The following is a 24,819-nucleotide window of genomic DNA, read 5'->3' on the forward strand; positions in this document are numbered from 1 at the left end:
CGCGCAGACCTATGCATCTTCCATCCCAACAGAGTGGTGCTCTGTGTGGACCTGGCCTTCCTTCCAAAGATCAACACCTTATTCCACAGGGCGCAGGAGCTCATCCTCCCGGATTTCTGCCCCCACCCTTCTCATCCGCAGGAACACCAGTGGCATCACCTAGATGTACGCAGGACACTTTGATGCTATGTGAAGCATACAGCGTCGTTCAGGAGGTCGGAAGCACTTTTTGTATCCTTTCAGCCTTCTTCCATGGGACAAAAGGTCTCTTCCCACACCATCGGCCGAAGGCTATAGGCATGCATCGCTCTTGCTTACGACAGCCAGTCCCAACCGATCCCCAGGCGCATCACTCCTCACTCTACGAGGAGTGTGGCTTCCACAGTGGCCTGGGCTACACAAGCTTCAGTGGAGGAGATTTGCAGGGCAGCTACCTGGTCATTGCCATCACCATTTATTAGACATTACAAAGTTGACATGCATGCCTCGGCTCAGGCTTCCTTTGGGCGGTGAGTGTTGCAGAGGGTGCTTTCTTCTACGGAGGGCCCTGACCAGCCTAGCTCCCGCCCTGAACCATAATTGTTTTGGCATGTCCCATGCTTGGATTCCCCAAGCAGTGCACAGGAGAACGACCGTTGACTTACCTGAACGGTCCTTCTATGTGCGCTGTGAGAGGAATCCAAACCCGCCCGCAGCTTCGGCTGGCCAGGGCTGCTTCATGATTCTGACTTGATGATTGACTTTACTCTGACTTGCTGACTTGACTTTTCTGGACGTGACTGTGATACCTTTCTTGGCCACAGCCATCAGTGACATTGCTATTTTAATGGCTGACTTCGTACAAAACTGATCCATCCAGTCAGAGGAGACGTGATCAACATTTGCATAACTCAGTCTCTAGGCTTATGGACAAAGTTAACCCATGCTTAGATTCCCCTCGCAGGTAAGTCAACGGTTGTTCTCTTGCTCCCATTTAATTGCTTTAAATACATATTTTCACATGTTCATATTTGAATCAGTTTTAAATAAAGCATCAAGAATACTGGGCGATGTAGAAAAAAAATTTTTTGCACTATTTCAGCATAACATCACTACTGAACTACTAAAATTATTGCATTATAATCTTTTTAGTATTTCTGCTGAATAGAAGATAAAAGAATTAACTGATTTTTTTTTATCATGACTTGTATATACCGTATTTTGCAGAGTATAAGACACACCAAGATTTTGAAGAGGTACATTAAAAGAAAAAGGGTTTGCACTCTGCAGAACTCCCAAACCCTCTGCACACCTTATTTTTTGTGAAAAACAAGGCATGCAGAGAGTTTGAGAGGCCTGCAAAATGCTCCTGGGGGCTTGGAGTGTGTGGAATAAGCAAAAAACGGCCTGTGTTTCATGAAAATGGGCCTGTTTTTTCGCCCAAAACGGGCATGCATAGCCTTTAGGAGGGTTGTAGAGTGCTCCTGGGGGCTGGGGGGGACGACAAGCAAAAAACGGTCTGATTTTGCCCTCCCCAGCTCCCAGGAGTACTTTGCAGGCCTCCCAAACCCTCTGCACATCCATTTTGGTGAAGGGGATGGGGTTTCAGGAGGCCAAAAATGCTGTATTCAGTGTATAAGATGCACACAGATTTTCACCCTCTTTTCGGGGGGGAAGGTGCGTCTTATACTCTGAAAAATACGGTACGTTCTTCTTCCATTCTTCCTTATCTTTGTGCCAGCTATCTTCAGACAAGCAGTCTTTTAGCTGGTGATAATAACTTAACTGAAGAAGAGCAGAAGCATTTTTGCCAAGAAATACTAGATTTTGCCAAACAACCCTCAGAAACCGAAGGTAAGATTTGAAGGAATCTTATTGTCAAACTTCAAACAAACTACATTTAAAGCTATTAATTTCGTTTCCTGAATGTCAAGATGACATCTTAATTTTCTCAAGATTCTTACTTGTGCCTGCCTTTTATTTTGTTTGATTACAAGTAATTTCAGGGCAGTTTAGTTTTAAATTCTATGTAAATCCATCAATTATATCACATTTACAAAATATGATAATTCAGTTTTAAATTTTAAGTTTTTAGAGCAACAATTTTCTAGTCTTCAGAGTAGAAAAATACAGGTTGAAGTATGCAATATTTTTTGAAACCACAGAAGTCAGAAAAGTGAATGAATACATTTTCAAATAGGTTTAACTCAAAGCTTTATATCTCTCTTATTCTAGAACATACTAGAATAAAATGATAAATGGCAACATAATTTGCACACAGCAAAAGAAAAAATATATAATTTGCAAAATATATTTACTTTTCTGAATATACATCCCCTTATTTTAATTTAGTTAACTTAAAGCTACTATCTATCTTAAGTATTTAATTCAGCAAAATGTAGGGTTTAAAATAATTTAAGTGTACTTAATGTTTTGCTCCAAACTGCAATTTTAATTAAAATTGTTTTGGGTTTGAGGATCAATGAGGTAATGTATATTTATTGAGTTAAATATATTTAAACAAGTAAACTAAGAAATTACTTTTCCCTTAAGGTTATTATAATTAGATAAATGGAAATGTTGTTTTCAGTAGAACTGATCCTGCCAACATAAGATACCATAAATCCCATTTATATTTTATTCCTAGGGCAGAAAGTTATGCTGTCCATGCATTCCTTCGCACAGTTGAAGAATCTACATTTTGATCCTCCTAATGCTGTGGTTCATGTGGGTGGAACCCTATCTATTGAACTGACGCTAGTAAATCTGATGCCGGTCTCAGTGAATGTGGATCACATTGCTATTAATGTCCATTTCAGCATTGAAAAAAATAGCTACCGGAAGACAGCTGAATGGCTTACGAAGCACAAGACTTCCAATGGTATTATCAACTTTCCAAATGAAATTGTAGGTGTCTCTCTTTCAAGAAGTGGCTTACAAGGGCTGGAGTTGTATGAAATGTATGAGAGAAGTCCCTCGGATAATTCTTTGAACACAACAGGGATCATCTGCAAAAATGTGCATATGCTGTTACGAAGGCAGGAGAGCAGCTCTTCACTGGAAATACCTATAGGGCTGACTCTGGAGGATGGGGCCCATGTATTAAAATGTAGCAATTTAATACTGGAACCAGGGATTAATAAAATAACTTTCAGAACCCAGGTATGTTTTATACTTTTGCCACACAGAAATGTGAACAAATGTAATGTTTTTGACTCACTTGTTTAATTGGGTTCTTTTCATCTCATTTTAGGACTTGCATAGAGAATAGATAATATTTTAGCTCATATTTATGCAGAAACATTGAAAGTTCCCAAGAGTTCAGAAGCTTTTACTTTTTATTTATCCATAAAAACATTGCCAAATACAAGAAAAAAAATACAAACAAAAAGAGAGAGAAGAAAAAAACAAAAAGCAAAGCAAACCCAAAACTCAGTTTGAAATCAATAAATATGAAACAAAAAAACCATCCTATTCTTAAAACTGAAAATTATCATGATATTGAGGGGCCTGGTGTGAAGCCCATCAAATAATAATTGGTCATAAGTGAAAATGTAATTGTCAGTAGCCAATTCAAACATGTATGTACATGAAATAGCACAATTCCTAATGCCATGAATTTATTTGTGTAAAGTAGAGCTAAACTATGGAGTGCAGTATGTGACTTGCTGGCCTATATATGCTTTTCCTATAACACAACACACTTAGTGGAACTTGGTATTCATAGGGTGGAATGGGTGGAAGCAGCAACTAGATATTACTCCTCTTTAAATTAATGTGAGTTCAAATTATTTAATATAAAAAGCTGTGTTAAATCTTTTTGCTCTGTTCCTAAAAATATAGAATATACCAGTGGTCATATGGATATCCCTTTGAGAATGAAAAATGCACTCTATTTTGTGTAATTATATGCTGACAGGATGTTATATTTCTTGCTTTGTACCAATAGCCTTCAGTTTAACATGAAGAGTTTTAATATATAAATACTTTAAATGTTCTCATAGGGCAAAGAACCTGGAACATATACACTCAGGCAGTTATGCATTTCAGTGGGCAAAATGCAATTTGCCCTACTTCATATTTATCCAATTGTGCAGTATGATATCTATTCTCAGGAGCCACAGCTAAAAGTGGAACCATGTACTGGTAGGTAAAAGAAGTTGTACTTTGTTATTATGTCTTATAGTTTTAAAATTATTTCTCAAACAAAAAAAGCTGTAAACTAACTTGTGAGGACTAAGTTCCTTGCAGCTTATCTTCCATTAATCGTTTTTTTAAAAATAATATATTTGGACCGAATGTAGTTTGATTGTTCCCAACTGATAACTTACATATGTTTTAAGATGTTGCTGGTTATGTGTTTTGGGAATTTACACATTTAAACCTTGAAAATGGTTACTAATGATTATAATATGTATGGAGCTTCAGTGTTGAGGAAAAGTTTGTGAATTCTTTATTTCTCCTGTGCGCTGCGTGGAGAGTCCAAGCATGGATTAAATTCTGCCTATCTGCCCAGGACTGAATTGGAAATCTTTAGCCACGCCTCTGGTGCTGTATATTTTATTTTTTTCCCATTTCCTTGAGAGCAGGCTTGGGTGAACTATTTTTTTCTCCTTTTACTTCACTTTGAAGCCGCAGTGTCTTGGGCTCGCTCAGGAGCTCGCAGTCGTTGGGGGTGGCTAGCAATCGACATGTGCGGGTTGGAGTGCCGACACCCACACAATCACGGTAGTCCTTGTTGGGAACGGAGAGAGCTCCAAGAACTCTGCAGCCTATGGCTGCACCTGGCGGGAGGTTCAGGTGGCTGGTGCTGAAGGTTTTCAGGCATTTCTTCTCATGGCGGCTATTTTGATTGACAGTTCTTCATGGTGGCCATTTCGGATTGTTCTTTTTGCTAAGTTTTTTACCTGTTGCTGACCCAACTAGACTCCTTGCAGATTGCCGCAAGGAGTCTTCCTGTCCGGATCTCTGGTGGCTCTGCTCTTCTTGCCACCGGAGAGGCCATGCTTTCGCGACAGTGGAGTTTTTGCCCTCCATAGGTCATACTCCTTGATTTAGATCTCCATTGGCACTGGGAGCAATCTGGTTCACGTAAGAACCGTCTCCGAATGTCTGCTCATCATTTTTTCTCCTGCTGATTCCCATTGGCTCTGCTTTGAAGGCGCATATTCCTTCTTCCTCCACATTTGTAACCGTATGGTTAGTGGAGCAAGCCCTTCCTCGATTGAGTGCCTTGAACCAACACCAGCATAACAGACCAGGCCCTTGCGGAGGCAGAGCAGCCAGGCCCATCCACCAGCAGGGCCTTTTCCAGACAAGCTGGCAGGCCAGCTACGGAGGCCCTCAGGGGGACCAAGCCCTATAACAAGCAGGGGAAGAAGCAGGCCAAGGGACAAGTCAGAGAGGCTCTCCGGTGCCAAAAGGCATTGGAGAAGCAATTTGTCAGGGCCCATTACTAGTCTGCAGCAGCTACCCAGGGGTCTCCCAGGCGAGTTTCGCCTGAGAACCCGCCAGATCCAACCATCCCATTTCGGATAGCGAATGCGAGGGTCAGTATTTGTCTCCCGACGTTTTGCTGGTCACTGCAGGTTCCTCTAGGCCATCCATGGCAGACCATGCTGACCTGCTTGATTGCCAGTTGGAGGCAGATGAGCAGCTGATCCCTGTGGGGCCTCTAGCTCCCCAATAGTCTCCATTTCAGGCTACTACAAGACCCTGGCCTGCAGAGGATCAGGGACCCGACTTTTCAACTGAAATGCAAGAGGTCATTGCTAGGGCCATCTCCCAGGGCATAGCAGCAGACATGCAGCAGCGAGCCAAACGCCCATGCAAGTTCACTCCAGGCTGTCCCTTTTCTCAGGAGGCACTTCAGGGGCAAGGGACCTCCTCTCCCCATTCCTTGCTGGACAGTGAGGACTCTGGTTGAGAAGAGGACGTCTTGCCTGAGCCAGAGTTATCAGATGAAGGGGCAGTTCCAGACAAGCCCACCTTTGCGGGTCTGTTTAAATATACTTCATTCAAGACTATCTTGAACAAGGTGAAGGCCTCCATCCACATGGGTACCTCTGCTCCTGAGATCCTTGGATCTCAGCGAGGGCCTCTTTGAAGAGCCAGTCCAGGCTCAAGAAATCATATCTGTCCCTAAACTATTTCTTTTCTTTCTTTTTTTTAATCTAGCAAAATTATATTTATTTATTTTTTTAGCAGATATTTTTTATTATTTTTTCCCTTCTACAACACCTTACAGTTATTACATCAACATTGTTATGTCATCATACCTGTACATGTATATAATATTTTGCTTCAATATTTACACACCTTTATACACAGTTCTATATATATTTATATATAGTTTTTTGGCTTTATTAATTTTATTCCTGTTTTGCAGGCATTTGTACCAATTGTTCCAAATTTCATAATATTCCGACTCTTCTTTATCTTTTAATTTCAGTGTTAATTTGTCCATCTCTGCACAATCCAAAGTTTTTTTTATCACTAATTCAACCGAGAGGGTATTATTTTGTTTCCATTTGTTTCTAAACTATTTCTTGATGTGGTACAAAGACAATAGGTGCAGCCAGGGACACTGGCCACACCTAGCGACAGTGACAGGAGATTGTATGCGGTAGATTTCAGCTTAGAGAAGATACTGAAATTGCCCCCTGTATATGCGCCGGCTGCAGCACTCACCTCCTCCTCAGTCCTTCCCCCTGACCTTCTAGAGGGGCTGAAGGTGGAGGACAAGAGGACAGAGAAAACCTGCCACAAAACCCATCAGGCAGCTGCTTGGGCGATAAAGACGTCCACCTCTGTGTCCTTCCTTTCTAGATCCTCCTTCCTTTGGCTTAGACAACTCCTGTCTAAACTTCCAGCCGGGGAGAGCAGATTGAGGCAGGATGTGAATAAGATCATAGTGGCGGCCGTGTACACAGTAGACAATACTCTTAATGCCACAAAATTTGCATCTAGCGCCTTAGCTTCCAACATTACCACGTGACGCCTCTTGCGGCTTTGTCATTGGAACGCTGACATGAGGTCTAAGTGGAAATTGGCCTCGGTTCCTTCAAGGGAGGCAAACCTTTTGGGGAGGACCTGGATCCAGTCCTTCTCAAAAATAAGGATAAGAGGAAGGTCATGCCCTCAGAGACCAAGAGGACTGAATGTAGAGCACCCAATTACTTCAGGAAGCAGTTCTTTTGTGCTCCAGAATCAAACCTGAGATCAGCCTCCTACCAGCGCCCCTATGCTCAGGCAACTGACCGGTCCCAGGACCATCAGTCATTTTGTGATAGGGGTTGACAACAGTCCTTCTCCAAACATCCCTTTCGCGGGGGGTCCGGCTCCAGGCCGGCTTCCATCGCTATAAGTGACCACCACCTGATGGCTCCCATCGGAGGGCGTCTGCAGCTGTTCCACGCCCAATGGGAGCAGATCACGTCAGACCAGTGGGTTCTGCAAACAATCCATATATGTCTGACCCTGGAGTTCATCTCCTCTCCCCCACACCATTTCATTCATAGCCCCACCCCCTCCTGCCCAATCAAGAAGGCCTTTATGTAGCAGGAGATCCTTCACCTATGGGAGATCAGAGCCATAGAACCAGTACCAGAGGGACAGGAAGGATCAGGATTTTATTCCATCCTCTTCCTGGTCCCAAAAAGGCTTGGGGTGGTGGTGGTGGAGAGCAATATTAGATTTAAAAAAGCTCAGTTATCATTTTGCATACAAACACTTCAAGATGCAGTCCCTCCAGTTAATTTTGGGCTGCATCAGGCCAGGAGATCTGCTAACATCCATAGATCTCAAAGAAGCATATCTCCACATCCCAAGCCGCAAGACTCACTGAGGTTCCTGAGATTGTTTTACGCAGGCCGCCATTACCAATACAGGGCCCTGCCATTCTGCTTGTCATCAGCCCCAGGATCTTCACCAAGATCTTGGCAGCGGTAGCAGCTTTCCTCAGATCACGTCCAGTGCAGTTCCAATGCTACCTGGACTACATACTCATACAGTCGTCATCCCATCTGCAAGCGGCTCAAGATCTCTTAAGTCACGATGAGAACCCTTCAAGACCATGGGTTCTCCAGCAATCTGGAGAAAAGTCACCTTACTCCCACCACCAGATTGTTATCTCGGAGCTGTAATCAATACTGTAGACTGCCAAGTTTTCCTATTTCCAGAGCGGATCACCAGCATTAGGACCCTGGTGCACCAAGTTCGTGAATCATGGCAAGTTCCCATTACACTGCTGTCTCAACTCCTCAGCAAAATGATATCCTGCCTTTCCATTGTACCGTGGTCCAGACTACACTCACATCAGCCACAGTGTACCTTTTGCCTCATCAGAAAGCCAATGCAAGCAACTCGTCAGTCCTGATCCCAGTTCCCCAGAAGATTCGGCAGTCTCTTCGATGGTGACAATCTCCCGCTCTGTCGAAGGGCAGTCTCCTCAGAGAACCAGATCACCTGACCATCACAACAGACACCAACCTATTTGGCTGGGGCACCCACCTGCACAACTAAATAGTGCAGGGTAGATGATCCGCCGCCAACCTAAAGTACAGCATCAACTGGCTGGAGTTGAAAGCAGCAAGACTTGGCCTCCTCCACTTCCAGACAGACATACAGGGCCACCACGTGATGGTTCTCACGGACAATGTAGCGATGAAGATGCATATCAACTGCCAAGGGGGCACCCGACCAGGTCCCTGATGGTGGAATCAGAGTCTCTGGAAAGGTGGGTGGAAAGGCACCTGTGTTCTCTTTCAGCGGAGCATATCTCCAGGGTGAACAACGTTCAAGCGGACTGGCTGAGCAGTGCCACCATCGATCACTCGGAGTGGTGCCTTCACCCGAACTTCTTTTACCAACTGTCACAGAGGCTCGGCTGACCGCTAGTCAATCTATTTGCCACCCCAGACAACACATACCTTCCCAGGTTCTTCTCCAGATTCCACTCCTCTCGAATGGAAGGGGTCAACACCCTCTATTGTTGTTGGCTGCCGGGTCTCCTGTATGCATTCCCGGCATTGACTCTCATTCCCAGAGTAATTCGGAAGCTCCTGATGGAGAATGCGGACATTGTCCTGGTGGCTCCCTTCTGGTCCAGACGAGCCTGGTTCGCCAATCTTGTCAGCCTATCCATTGTCCTGCCCTGGTGAATTCCCCAGAACGAGGTCTCTCTCAGCCAGGGGGCCTTCTCCATCCAGAGCCACAGTGGCTCCAATTGGCCATCTGGCACTTGAGAGGGACCTTCAAAAGAGGGACAGGCTCTCCATCGAAGTCATCCAGACCATACAGGCTTCCAGGCAGGTTTCCACAGCCAGGATCTACAATTCCACCTGGGTAGCCTTCTCCAAGTGGTGCACCAAGAACCAGATTGTGTCAGTTTTCACTTCTATTCTACAGATCTTGGACTATTTTCTGGAAGGCTTGGATCAGGGATTGGTGCCCAACATGCTCCGGTGCCAGATGGCGGCGTTATCCACAATCCTGGTTCCCAACGAACATTTATCGCTTGGACGTCATCCCAGAGCCTGAAGTTTCCTTAGGGGTACCGCCAACCTGAGGCCCCCAGTCATCCATAGATACCCAACCTGGAAAGCAGAGAAAGGAGGTTGAGAACAACCAGTTAGGTTGTTGTAAAATAAGATGGAGGCACGGGGTGGCAAGAAAGTGATCCAAACTGTACTTTTATATATGTGTCTGTCTGTATGTATGTATGTAAAAATGAGTATAGAGATTAATGATGAATAGATAATTGTTAAATAGCAGTTATAAGAATGTATATCTATGAATGAATTTGAAAGGGAAAAAATAAAAAACTTTTTGCAGGAAAAAAAACACATACCCAACCTGGGAATTGGAGGTTGTTCTGACAGCGCCGTCAACCATCCCTTTGAACCTTTGCAATCATCCGGCATGAACCACTATTGTACCGCTTGACGGGTCCATGCCATCAAAAACTGGATTAATACAGCACCAGAGGCATGGCTGAAGATTTCCAATTCAGTCCTGGGCAGATATGCAGTTTAAATCTCAGATCTTATTAGAAGTCACAATACTGCATTATTGCAGATAGTTCTAAAGAGTTTACAAACTTTTCCTTACTGTAGTATGTAATTATTGCTTTAAAGTCAAAAGTAAATATCATAACTCGATGAGTCCAAGGGAACTGTCAAATGAACCTCATTGCCCATGTAATGGCACTAAATATTTTTTTAAATTATGTATCTATTGCAATATATGAAAATATCATCAAAATATGGAACATAATAAAGTGAGTTCCTGGCACTGCCTTCATTCCCTGTGTTTATTGTGAAGGTTAAAGCTGTTTCTAATGGATGAAAATACTCCGCTTCTTGTTCATCTAAAATGAGATGTTCTTCAAATAAACGCTACTTATAAAGCAGTTTGCTTGAGATCCTTCATAGATAATTAAATGAAGGTGAAATACTCATGTGGTAGATTATGTGATAGAAAACAGGATATTCAAGAGCAGCATTTTATTTTTTTATGAATGCTGAACTAATACCCATATATGTAATAATGTTGATATTCCTGGGGATATACTTAACATGGAAAATGATTTGGTATTGCTGGAAAATGGGTCAAAAATGTGAAAACTGCAGATTATTGTTTCTAAATGTATGATCATGCATTTGGAAAAATCCTCTGGCAGGGTACAGTATTGGGGGTACAATGATAGAACAACAGAATAAAAGAATTTAAGTGCGCTCATAGCAGGTGACTGCAAAATGAGCACAAATTGTAACCAGACAATTGTGAAGGAAAACAAAAATCTTAGGATGCTTCATCAGAGAGATCACTAGCAAGAAAAAGGAGGTTATAATCCTGCTGCATAGAGTATTAGTCAGAGGCCATTTGGAATACTGTGGCCGGTTCTAGATACCTAGAAACTTTAAAGAGCAAACTCAATGGACCATTAGGTTTTTTTCTGCCATCAGTTTTCTGTTTCTACAAAGAAATTGTGATTTGATTCACTGAAACCTTTTGGTAAATAATATTTATTACCTTTCTGGTGGTGCTAATATAACAGAATTAATGGTACTTTCTTTATGAATGTTCTGTTTGTCCCTTTTGTGAGTCTCTGTTTTAGCTAAGCTGTTAATTCAGCAGTAATTGGACACACTTTTTGGAGTTTTTGATGTACACTGTCAAACTTCCCCAAGGAAATGATAGATAGATAGATGGATGGATGGATGGATGGATGGATGGATGGATGGATGGATGGATGGATGGATGATAGATAGATATGGATGGACGGAAGATGATAGGTCTTTCTGAGCTCTTACAGGCACAGTATTATGTCTTTAAATGTTTATATGTGATAAAAATTAGGGTTAGGCGATTAGACACACTAAAACAGATCTTGTGCAGTTGATTCAGTAATATCCAAATTACGTTATGCAAGCAATGATTCCTTTGCTACACCCCTTATTATCAATTCATTATTCTCCAGATAGCCTTTTAGCTGGCATTCCTCAGAAGGTAAAATTTACAGTGACTACTGGCCACTATACTATAAAGAGTGGAGATGCACTACAACTAAGTAATGCTGATGCCATGCCTGTCTTGTACCATCCTGAAAGCAAAGCTGTGATTTATTCAAACACCCAAGGTATTTAGTTTTATTGTTACACTCAAGGTATTCAATTTTGTTGCATTTTAATCCTATGATAAAAGTTATTCCACATTATAAATATTCAATGAAATTGTAGATGTGAACACATGATATCACATATCATAATTATGATTTGGCACTCCGTGAGTAAGATGGATAGTTTCCAAATTTGATACATAAATTTATAAAAATAAATAGAATCAAATCTATTTCTGAAGTTTTACTTCTCCTTTCTCCCTCGCTGTTTAAAACACAGGGAAATAGCATTAAAAGCAACATTAAGACTAGAACTCATCCACACATCTGTTGCTGTTGCCAATTGATGAGGATGTGTTTTCACAATGAATTCTCCATCTTAGTGCCAACATATCTCTGAAGTAGATTTCCTGATTTAGCAGGCAACTAGAGTTTTTCATAGGAAAACAAAACAAGCCTCCTCAGTTTAACTTGAAAGTCAACTTCTGCAAGGCATAAGAACATGCATAGAATGCACAACCATAAAACATTTAAGAAATAATTTTGTATTAATATATTTTGGGTACATACACATGCATATAAACATTATGCATGTATGTATCTAAAAATATATTAATACAAAATATATTAATACAAAACTAATTTATACCAAATATAACAATAATTTATATCAAATCATAGCAACCAAGCAACTGTTATTAAAAAGTTTGGATTATGTACCTTCAAAATAATACAACATACATGCAGCCTATCCTACATAGGTAACCTTAATTTTCTCATAACAATAATTTAGAAAAACTTTGCTCAGCTATTTTTCTGACTAACAAGGAATTTAAATCCTATTTTATTTTGAGTACTTAACTCCCACTCCAGCCCATCCAATCTAAAGCAATAGAATTTGCGGCATGGCTGAGCACTGAGCATGGCTGAGCACTAACCGCTTTGGTCGCATTGACCGATGATCTCTGGAGAGCCAGGGATGGAGGCCATGCCTCCATCCTGGTGCTCCTTGACCTCTCGGCGGCTTTCGATACCATCGACCATGGTAACCTTCTGCGACGACTGTGGGAGGTGGGGGTGGGAGGCACTGTTTTACAGTGGTTCTCCTCCTACCTCTCAGACAGGTCGCAGTCGGTGTTAGTCGGAGGGCAGAGATCGACCCCTAGGCCCCTAACACATGGGGTGCCGCAGGGTTCGGTCCTGTCCCCCCTTCTTTTCAACATCTACATGAAACCCCTGGGTGAGATCATTCGACGGCACGGGATAAAATACCATCAATATGCGGACGATACACAGTTGTATCTGTCCGCCCCGTGCCAACTCAATGAAGCGATGGACGTGATGAGCCAGGGTCTTGAGGCTGTTAGAGACTGGATGGGGGTTAACAAGCTTGTGCTCAATCCAGAAAAGACCGAGTGGCTGTTGTGCTTCCCTCCCACGAATTGGCCAAGTGTTCCATCTCTCAGGCTGGGGGGTCAAATTGTACGCCCCTCAGATAGGGTTCGCAACTTGGGAGTCCTCCTGGACCCTCAGCTGACTTTTGAACACCATTTGTCAGCTGTAACCAGGGGGGCATTTGCCCAGGTTCGCCTGGTGCACCAGTTGCGTCCCTACCTGAACCGGGAGGCCCTCACAACAGTCACTCGTGCCCTTGTGACCTCTAGGCTGGAGTACTGCAATGTGCTCTACATGGGGCTGCCCTTGAAGAGTATTCGGCGACTTCACCTGGTCCAGAATGCAGCTGCGCGAGCGATCGTGGGTGCACCTCGATTCACCCACGTAACACCTATCCTCTGCGAGCTGCACTGGCTGCCTGTTGATCTCCGGGTGCGCTTCAAGGTGCTACTTGTCACCTACAAAGCCCTTCATGGTATTGGATCTGGGTACTTGAGAGACCGCCTACTGTCAATCACCTCCACTAGACCGATAAGATCGCATAGATTAGGCCTCCTCCGAATTCCATCAGCCAGCCAGTGTAGACTGGCAACTACTCGGAGGAGAGCCTTCTTGGTGGTTGCTCCGACCCTCTGGAACGAACTCCCCGTGGAGATCCGGACCCTCACCACCCTCCAGACCTTCCGCGCCGCACTTAAAATCTGGCTATCCCGGCTGGCCTGGGGTTAAAGATTTTAACCCCTACTCGAATTGTATGACTGTTGAGTTCTTAAATGATGTAATGCTTTTATGTTGTAAATTGTTTGTCCTTCCCCCACCCCTTTTGAACTGTGAGCCGCCCTGAGTCCCCCCAGGGAAAAGGGCGGCATACAAATAAAGTGAACTGAACTGAACTGAACTGAACTAATGTGGTGCTGGCTAGGTTGGAAAACACTTATCTCCTTCTGTCTCCTTTCCCCCTGGAAACAGTTGCAATGCTCAGAATAAATAAAAGAATAAATAAAATAAAATTGTGAAACACATGCTTTACTTCATGCTTGGAACATTCAAAACATTACTTGGAGGTCAAAACAGGGTTTGCTTATATGTTACAAGCTGAATAATTTGTTAATTCTGATATAAATTATAGTCCCTAATTTATATTTCATACAATTGTAGAAAAGGTATCAGAAGCATCATTAGCTGTTCAGTCATCTGAAAAAATCACAAGTATCAGTTTACCAATGATTCCTGCATATCATGTGATTACCTTTGAACTTGAAGTTTTATATTCGCCATCAGTCCCAATATGTATGATGGAAAATGAGAATCTATCAAGTAAAGAGTGTAGGAAAAAAGGCAAAGAGAAAGAAATGTCTTACAATAGCATGACTACAATTGATCAAAAGGTAAGAAATTATGAATAAAGGTTAATATTTAAATTAACTAAAAAATTCAGATGTCAATATTGTATTTCAAACTGGCAAATACATCTATATTAATAGTCTGCTGTACTGCTTTTTTTTGATCCTGGAAATCTTTTGCTCATCTTACAATGTTTCTGTATTGTTTTGCATTATTTTTGTTAACTATATAAACATCAATTCCTGAGAGAGTTTCAATACATTTTTAAGCTTGATATTCCAACTAGCTTGCTTTAAACAGTTGTTTTGTGCATTTGATGAAGAGATGAAAGAATTGCAAGACAATAAATCTGTAATAAATAAATCCAAGGGTATGAATTGGATTGGATGTGCTGTGCCATGCTATACTACGCTGTGCTCTTCACTTATTCTTCCATGCTCAAAATTGAAAAATGTAACAACTATTTTTATTTAAATAGAAATTTTAAGCAATATATTAGATGATTTTATTATATATTTCATATAGGTAACCATTGATTGTCCATGGTCAATTTACTCCACTATTATTTCACTTACCTTCAGTGTACCTTTTAAAGCCAAACATTCGTTATTATCAGCAGGCATAAGGTAACTTATTCAAAATTCTCGTTTTCTATTTCATCATAAAAGCTTTTCTTATCAAAACTATGATTTAGGTAGTTTGAATGAGCAGGAAGGTTTGAAAATACGTTTTAATTCCAAGGCTACATTTGAGTCCTTTTATGTTTTAAGCTGCAACCCCAAACCTACAACTTTCCTTAGGAGAAAGCTGTGTTGAATTCCGTTTGACTCTTCTAAGTAGATATGAATAGAATTGTACTGTCAATTGTGTGGTGGGATTTTTTTACCATTCAAATGAGACCTTTGCTTAAAACATCATTTAAATTTAGGTTTAAGGTACAATCTAATGTAAATTAGCACGTTTTTCTCATTTTTTTAAACTATTGTTTTCATTTGGTTAATTCTGCTGCAAAGATATACATGCATGCATGCACACAAAGTTAAATTGTATATAGCAGTAACAATAATAGTTTCTTATTTTTAATTTAGTTTATTTTTTCTTATTTTAGGAAATATATACAAATATGTGTGCAGAACATGTCAGAAATCTGTTTTCAATTCTATGACAATAATCTCAAATGTTCTGACATTTACATAGATTTAAGTCTTCAACCTCTAAATCCTAAAGCTGAACAGGTAATTATTTTACATGTATTTTTTGTAATAACAAAAAACATAGATTTGCACTACAACTCAATTTCACTAATTTTGTTATGCATCTTAAAAGTTATCAATATCTTTATATGTGTGGCTTCAAAAAATTAAGTATTTATTTTCAAAATGATTATGAAAGCTATGATTTTATCGTAATGTCTGAAAAGTATTTGGGCAGAACAAATGGAACCTCAAGAGTCTCTTGTCTCATCTAAAGCATCTTTATGGGGAGATTAGTTTCAGATTGAACTGCTGTTTTTTCAATAATTTTATTGTAAATGCTATTGCAATTATTCGAGAGGCAGCTGAAAAGCAGCAATAGAGAAGGTTTTGAGAAAGTATTATGGGCAGGTTCTTTTATTTGACTGGTAATTGTTGAAAATCTGTTTCTCATAATTTGAATTGCAGTTCTCTGTTAGAATACATTTATTTTCAGTCCATTGAACTTCTTAAACATGTAAGACAAAATGAAATTAAAAGGCTAATGCTAATTGCATTTTTTCAACAAATAAAGAACAAAATTGTCTGCCCTAGAGACTGTGAAAGATTGGCATACATAATTTATACTAAAAAATTTGTAAACATTTGCATTAATTCCTAATTACTAGCAAAGTTTTGCCTAAGAGCTTGCAAAAAAGAATAGATCCATACATAGAAATAGAAATGGCCAGCCAACTTCAGAAAAAGTAAAGAAACATGAGTTTAGATAGCTAATAATAGAAAGAGATTGAAAGTTTAAGAAGGTAGTTTGCTTTTGCTTCATTAGCTGCAGCAAGACTATTGTGTAGATTGTGTTAGAATATAGAATATATCAATAGTTAAGGAGCATGCAAATCATTTGAATATATTTCTGCAGAATATTTATGATAAAAAGGAAGTTATTGTAGTAATTGGGAAGAGTTTGTGCCTGTTGGTTCTGAGAAAGTGGATAGGGTACTTAAGCGATGACTATGGCCACCTGTGCACTAGATCTATGTCTCGCTTGGTTAAGGCCTTCCATGAAATTTGTAATTGGATTCAGTTGATGGTATTTTCATACCATCTCTCTAACTCTTAGAGAGGCAGTGCCCCATCTTCTTAAGAAGCCATTGCTGGATTGCAGTAGTGTTGGGCAGTAGGGAAGGTTGTTGAGAAAGTGCTCTGGAGGAAGCAGATTATCTACTTTCAGTTGGACTTCAGACATGGATATAGTACTGAGATGGTGTTGATTTTGTTGATGATGGTTGGCTGGACAAGAGAGGTAATGCAATCAGTCCAAACCTCCTTGACCTTTCAGTGGCTTTCCGTACCATCAATCATGACATCCTTTTGGACTAGTTTGGCAGGGGAGAGGGTTAGGAAGTGGGAGCAGCACAGTATTGTAATGGTTTGGTTTCCGCTTCTTGGGTCAGCTTCAATTAGTGCTGTTGAGAGGGAGAAGTCTTGTCCTAGACAAGAGGTCTCAGTGTTCTAATCTTTCCCCGCTCTTATTTAACATCTATATGAAACTACCAGGTGAGGTAATCTACTATCAGAATACATCTCTTCACTAACTGACCAACATTAACTGTTTCTAAGGTAAGCCATTGGTTCTGAAAATATATATATGAACTCATAATTGCTTTATTTATTTAGAAAACATTTCAGTTTTACCCATTACTATCCAACACAATTCTAATGTAATATTAATTAAAAATTCTTTCTTAGCACATCTACAGTAAGCAAGCAATATTTTTTGTCTGGGAACTGAAGTGGACAAAAGAGCTTCCCCCATCATTGCAGTGCATATTTTCAATGAACTTTTGTTCTGCATTATCGGAGGATCACTCCTTTTCTATGATGCCATACACTTATGAATTCCAGCTGGAAAACTTTTTTGTAAGTTGTTAATATCTTGTTATAAGAGAACTAGGATGCAATAAGTAATGACAAATTACATTAAAATTGAGGTAGGAGATGCTATTTTTCCACTGCAATACTTGACATGTATTGGTTTATATTTTATATTTGCCCTATTTCTGTCTTTGTATGGCAAGCAGCTTTTTAAAACTGCAGGATCAAGAAGGATATATATTTACCATATTTTTCGGAGTATAAGATGCACCTCTTTTCCTCTAAAAAAAGTCTGAAGATCTGGGTGCGTCTTATACAACAAATACAACATGTTTTGCCTCCTGAAGCCCCGCCGTCTTCACCAAAATGGCCGTGCATACCCTTATGGAGGCTTTCAGAGATTTCCTAGGGGCTGGGGGAGGGCAGAAATGAGCAAGAAACAGGCCGTTTTTGCCCACCCCCCAGCCCCCAGCAGCACTCTATAAGCCTCCAGAAGGCTATGCATGCAATTTTTTTGACAAAAAACGGCTCATTTTCGTGAAAAGTGGGCCGTTTCCCCCCCCCAGCAGCACTCTATAAGTCTCCATAAGGCTATGCATGCAATTTTTTTGACAAAAAAATCCCATTTCGCAAAAATTGGCCGTTTTTTGCTCGTTTTTGACCCTCCTTTCCCAACAGCACTCTGCAAGCCCCCCCCCCGGCTATTCATGCCTTTTTTGGGGGGAAAAGTCCTTTTTCGTGAAAAACGGGGCATTTGGGGGAGGTTTGCAGAGTGGAGAAACTCCCCCCCCCTTTCAGAAAGCTGTTTAGTTAGCGTGGTTGATGAGAATTACATTGGTCAAGTGCTAGGCCAGCAGAAACAAAGTTTTAGGTGCTACAGGTTGTCAGCAATTTCCTTCTTCAGCACATGGATAAATACACCTGGAAACATCTACCTACCTACCTACCTACCTACCTTCTCTCTCCCTACCTACCTACTGTATTCATCTCTCTCTCCCCCCCCAATCTACCTATATACCTACCTACCTACTCTCTCTCTCCCCCTACCTATCTTCTGTATCTCTCTTTCTCTCTCTCTCTATTCCTCTACCTACCTACCTATCTATACACACTCTCTCTCTTCTCCTACCTACCGTATTTCTCTTTCTCTCCCCCCACCTATCTACTGTATTTCTCTTTCTCTATTTGTCTCTCTATCCCTCTACCTACCAAGCTGCCTACTTTCTCTCTCTTTCCCTACCTGCTTATCTACTATATTTCTCTCTCTCCCTTTATCTACCTACCTAACTACTCTCTCTCTCTCCTACCTACCTATTGTATTTCTCTCTCTTTCTATCCCTCTATCTACCTACCTACTTTTTTTAAAAAAAAATGCCTCTTCAAAAGCTGGGTTTTATACTCTGGTGCGTCTTATACTCCAAAAAATACGGTAATCTAGTACAGTATCACTATTGAACTTTCTGCTGATGTTGCAAACTTGTACAAGTTTGCAATAAAGCATTTTATATAAGCCTTGTTCAACGTATCATCTGTACTAGTGCAAACACCATTAAGGTTTTGCATTTGGGGTACCAAAGATGAATTACAAAGCAGTGACTAGCAAAATGTTTGATGTTATTCCAACAGTAATTTTTATAAATGTCAGTTTTAAACATAAGAAATTGACTTGTATGGGATTCCCCCCCCCCCATGCTGTGTTTGTAAAAACTCAGAGGTTAGGATCTTCTATCCAATCAGAAATTGGATTATCTCCTATCAATTTGAATAGTATGAAAAAGTTATCTTTTGTGTGTTGACTATAAATATTATTGTACTCCTGCCAGACATTGTATAATGTGAAAGCTGAGATTTCCCCCCCATTGGGGGCAGAATATTGTAAAACAGGCTCGCTCTGTTCATTGGAAGTGTCAATTACCCGTCTTTTAGACCTCCTGGATGTGGATAAAGATGAAGCATTAACAGAAATGGATGGATACTGTACAACCAAACTGATGTATGAAGGTTAGTAAATATTTATTACTCAGGATTTAGTTTGGTTACTTATTAGTTGATAACTTGCTGAATCATAATGTTAGCATCAATTGTCAAAACAAGCATTTTTCTTTTGGTATCTCAGGATATTATATATTTATTAGATTTATATCCTACCTTTTGTACAAGAACTAGAGACAGTGTACACAGGGCTCAGTCCTTCTATTTGTCCCATCAATAGCAACCTGTGAGGTGGCACTGAAGGGAACTGAGAAAGAGCAAAGTTGTCGCATTAGTTTTCAGAGTTGAGGAAGAACTAGAACCTGGGTCTTACAACTTCTAACTCAGCACCTTAATAGTTACATCAGATTGTTGTCACTGTAAACAAAACAGTGAAAATGTTTGGAGAAGAATCTTATAAATGTAGTCAAATTCCTTAAAAAGTACTAGTAGAATCATAATCCTAAACTTTTTAACAGAATTGTTTTTCCAGAGATGATATTTACATGGTAGAAATATATGTTTTACTGCTACTTTAACAGGCAGGATGCTTGAAAATTCAATCTTGTAAATATGTTACACTTCCAAGATTGTTTCTTTTATATCGCGCGAGCGATTGTGGGTGCACCTCGGTACACCCACGTTACACCTATCCTCCGCGAGCTGCACTGGCTACCGATCAGTCTCCGGATACGCTTCAAAGTGCTAGTCGTAACTTACAAAGCCCTTCATGGTATTGGATCTGGGTACTTGAGAGACCGCCTGCTGCCAATTACCTCCCAAAGACCCATTAGATCACACAGGGTTGGCCTCCTCCGGGTTCCGTCTACTAGCCAATGCCACCTGGCTACTACCCGGGGGAGGGCCTTCTCTGTGGCAGCGCCGGCCCTCTGGAACGAACTCCCCGCAGGGATTCGGACCCTCACCTCTCTCCAGGCCTTCCGAAAAGCCGTCAAAACCTGGCTTTGCCGGCAGGCCTGGGGTTGATGAGTTCCCCTCCCCTCTCGACTTGTGTGGTTGCGTGATTCTTGCCTATTTTAATTATCTGTATTTTGTTCTATGTTCCCCGTTTCCCTTTTTTGAATTGTTCGCCGCCCTGAGTCCTTCCCGGAGAAGGGCGGCATACAAATAATAAAATTCAATTCAAAAATTCAATAAGCATGTCAAATCTGTACATTTAAGCACCAGGTGATATCAATCTACAAAACGTTGCTTCACAGGATGTTATCTCCAGTGTTCCAGTGGAGTGATACCATATCAGTTGAAGTAATAGTTGATTTTGAATAACATTTTCTCTTTATTTTAGTTGTGGATGACAGTAGTAACTGGGCAGTCTGTGGAAAGAGCTCAGGGGTAATATCTATGCCAGTAGCAGTTCAAGCAACCCATAAAGTGCATATGGAAGTAATGCCCCTCTTTGCTGGATACCTCCCTTTTCCTGATGTTAAACTATTTAAATATCTCCCTCATCACTCTGCTCACTTTATGCAACTTGATGCTGGTAAGAATGTGTATATTTAAAAGTTATGTGAGAAACTGCTAACATAAAATTATAGAATGTCCTTTCTCTATAAAATTTTACTTCATAGCATTACACTATCAAAATTCTTCATGGTTAAAGACATGTATTTTTGGATTAATATATTTTTATGTGGATGTTCCCATTCTCTGAAAAATGCTAAATTTAATTTGAACAAAAATATTAACTGAGCAAAACAATGTATTATAGGGCAACAATGTTTGAATCAAGGTACTTCTAATAAGCTAACTTACAGAATGTGTTTAAAAATATGAGACATATGACTCCCATGGAATTGAAAATTGGCAAATTTTATAAATCATTTTATGACACAAAATTACCATAAAATGGTTTATGATAATGCAAATGGCATTGATACATCTCTAAATGTCTCCCTGAATGTTTAAGAACTTTTCCAGTGAAAGCAGAATATTAGAAACTTGTCATTGCTGAAGAGTTCAGCAATCTCTTGTCATTGAGGACTATGGTAAAAGAATATGAAACAATGACTCACAAAAAAGTATCTAAAAATAGTAGGCTTTTGAGACTTCAATAATCATTTCTAAGGTATTATATCTTGTTCTTTATAGAACCTATTGTTCTGATGACATATAGATGAAGTATGATTATTTCTTTGAATGTTGCCAATGTTTTCCAATCTTGACATCTTCTAGGACTAGGACTTCAGATCCCAGATTTTTCATTTAGTGCTATGCTGGCAGTGGAATTCTGGGATTTGAAGACTACGTCTCTGGAAATTGCCAAAGTTGGGAATGATCTGATTATTCCTTCAGTACTGGAAGCTCCAGTAAGTGGCCTGAAACTTACAAACATTTACTTTGATTCTTTATTAAGTACACATATACGCTGCCTTCATGTAAGGCACTAGGTTTAAAAGAGAGAGAGAGAGACAAAATTGTATTATAACAGATAACTCTTTTCTTATAGGAACTCCTTACTTTAGATTTTCCATCTGCCTCAGTTGTGATGCATTCAGATTTTTATCTATGAGAACATTAGGAAGAGTTGTGTCCTGCCTTTTTTTTTCTTTTTAGTGAAATTGATGTCATAAATTTGTCAGATTTTCTTCTTATGTTAATATACTACTTTAAATGCATTCATAAATAATCTCTCATAATTTTAGTTATCTTAGCAATTTAGTTAGTTTAGCAAACTAATTGTTATCAAAAATGTACAGATGAATGTGAAATAGAGATTCACATTTTATTTTTTTTACAGATAGCTGGATTGAAAATGATAATCTCTCTGTGGATAAAAATATGGATGATCAAGCTGACAACAGTAGCATAAAGAGCAGAGGCAGCATACATTCAACAACCAGTGCAGAACACAAAGGTTTGCCCATGCCCCGACTTCAATCATTTTCCCCTGGACAGGTCTTCAATTCCAGTTCTGGCATGCAAATCCTTGTCATTCCCAGCAAAGATGATCACATTTTAGAAGTCAATGTCACATGACGTTTCTCTGTAGATGTGTAGAAATATGCACATGAGACTTGAATATAAATGCACTTTAAGAGATCATAACCTGATAGTTCATTGAGATATTTTAACACTAATAGGCCTATGGCAACTTAGTCCTTACTGGCCCTGGAAGCATCAGACAATTGTATCAATTTAAATGTACAGTGATACTTGTAACTGCTAGTTTATATTGCTACTTTTTGTGTAAAATGAATTTTGGGGTTTTTTTTCCCTCTGTCATTCTGCTGATGAAATAAAAGATGCTTATTGCCAATTCCTAATTTGAGCAGCTTCAATAATTAGGTTCCTGCTTAAATAATATTTCAGGTTGACATACGGTGTAAGTCCTGCAGTGTGGCAATTAAATACTAAAGTGTGTGCCTTTCTAGTCACATGATTGTCTGATTTCCTGGTACTTTTCCAAATTTCTGTGTAATAGAGCAATTCTTAAACCCATAACTATCTACAAGATTTTAAATAATACATGGTGTGTGTGTTTATATATATATATATATATATATATATATATATATATATATATATATATATATATATATATATATATATATATATATATATAGAGAGAGAGAGAGAGAGAGAGAGAGAGAGAGAGAGAGAGAAAGAGAGAGAGAGAGAGAGGGGGAGAGAGAGAGAGAGAGAGAGAGATTTCTTGAAGACTTAACTTCTGTGCCTTGGAACATAACAGATTTATCAGTGTGCTGATGCTCTTGAATTTGTACCATATAGAGAACCATTTTGTCAACTCATGGGATAATATGCAGAGACACATACACATATATGCATGCACACCTTGATGCAAGTAGCAAAATGGTACAAAAGTGGTTAAGTTAAAATTAAACACACAATTCATTAAGTTTGGAATGAAAACACAAAACATGGTCTATGATTGTCCCCAAAAGTAATAGTTAAGTGATTAGATGTAAGATATTGGGTCTTAATTGATTTTGTTGAATATTTCACTTGATATTTTTAACACCAAAGTTTCTTTTCCTGTTACAGTTGTTAATTTATTATGGACTGCAGAGCCATAAATGTAGTAAAATAGCAAGTGTGTGTGTGGTGTGTGTGTGTACACAAGCTTCCATACCATACTGTAAGCTGATGAGGCAAGAGCTGCAGGGAGCCTTAATTGTTTTTGCAATCTGGTTATAGGTGAATTTAAGGTCCTAGTTTGAAATTGTGGTGCAACAAACTGCATTTACACCAACTGATTACTTTTTAGTTGTAAATCTATTGTATAAATGATTATTTTAAAATGTCTGAAATAATCTGATGTATTTGTCTGTGTATAATTTGTTCCAGAAATCAAGGACAAAATAAATGTGTTTTTATCGGTGTGAAAATCAAAGCTTGTAAATACGTTTAATATGTAGAACTTTTTCCAGTTCTTAGAAACAATGTATTTTTGTACATAAACATTTCTCTAAATTTCACTGTAATTACCTTAGCTGCTGCTTATATGTATTATTAGTTTAGAGTTACTTTATTAGTGAATATATGTAGCCTCTTAGTAATGAGCCTCTATCATATTTTAAAACAATAATTTCAGATATAGGAGGCAAAATGAAATTAAAATCAAAATTCATTTATTAAGCGATACAGTATGTGCATGTGTTACAAAATTGTGTATCTATTCTTGATTACTTTGCCTAACTTCAGAGCAATTGAACCTTATTTTTATAGGAAATGAGACATCACATTTCTGCTAATTTATTAATAGCTGTTTTGTATGTTCAGTTTTCTTCCTTTTGTAGAAAATTCCCTCATGAAATTTCCATTGAAGTCAAGTTGATTGTCTCTTTGCCATTTGCTTTATTTAGAAAAAAATGCAAGCTCTCAAATATCTTTTTGACAATAATTTCCCTTAATCTTGGTTATTGCCTTATAAGAATTAACAAGATTACACAATGAACATATGTATACAAATGAGTTTCTTGTTTATATAATTTTTTAAACTAGAGATTTGTCTTTCAAACAAATTTGAGTATAAATGTATATTTTGGACATGATGAATAACCTGATTTATTGTGAAAAAATCCAAAGGCAAAGTTTTATTAGCAATTAATGTACAAGGCTTTCTTTTGTTATAGCTTCAGAGCAGCATAAAGTTTTCATGTTCATATTGAAATGACGAATTTCACTAAAATACACCAGAAGTGTATTTTAATCACTACTGAGGTGATAACATATGTATAGAAGGAAAATATTGTGTTCTAACTTGTAAATAAATGATTCAATTTGAAATATATGCATTTGGGGAGGGGGGAGACAAATGATCTTATTTGTAGATAACTTTCAAGCCTGTAAATACGTGCAAATGGGTTAAAGGAGTAGAATTTTGATGATTTTCACAGATTTGTGATTGGAAAAATTAACTCCTTCTATGGAAATTGTTGGATTTAAATGATATTTGTGGCATAT

The 24,819-nt window shown here is 39.3% G+C and overlaps 1 protein-coding gene across 2 annotated transcripts in view; it reads left to right on the forward strand.

Annotated features, from left to right (window-relative positions):
- Nucleotides 1-22,427, forward strand: part of TRAPPC10 (trafficking protein particle complex 10) — a 91,761-nt gene extending 69,334 nt beyond the window's left edge. For both annotated transcript variants that reach the window (XM_032219468.1, XM_032219469.1), the window contains exons 13-23: nt 1,721-1,833; nt 2,627-3,141; nt 3,984-4,125; nt 11,462-11,620; nt 14,153-14,382; nt 14,864-14,964; nt 15,447-15,573; nt 17,278-17,448; nt 19,227-19,404; nt 20,681-20,875; nt 22,133-22,427. In XM_032219468.1, coding sequence (XP_032075359.1) covers nt 1,721-1,833; nt 2,627-3,141; nt 3,984-4,125; nt 11,462-11,620; nt 14,153-14,382; nt 14,864-14,964; nt 15,447-15,573; nt 17,278-17,448; nt 19,227-19,404; nt 20,681-20,875; nt 22,133-22,371 — 2,170 coding nt within the window. In that variant the 3' untranslated portion in view covers nt 22,372-22,427. The remainder of the gene's footprint in view (nt 1-1,720; nt 1,834-2,626; nt 3,142-3,983; nt 4,126-11,461; nt 11,621-14,152; nt 14,383-14,863; nt 14,965-15,446; nt 15,574-17,277; nt 17,449-19,226; nt 19,405-20,680; nt 20,876-22,132) is intronic.
- Nucleotides 22,428-24,819: the final 2,392 nt, after the last annotated feature.

This window comes from Thamnophis elegans, chromosome 6 (assembly GCF_009769535.1).
Source record: "Thamnophis elegans isolate rThaEle1 chromosome 6, rThaEle1.pri, whole genome shotgun sequence".
In the NCBI taxonomy this organism is placed as follows: Eukaryota; Metazoa; Chordata; class Lepidosauria; order Squamata; family Colubridae; genus Thamnophis; species Thamnophis elegans.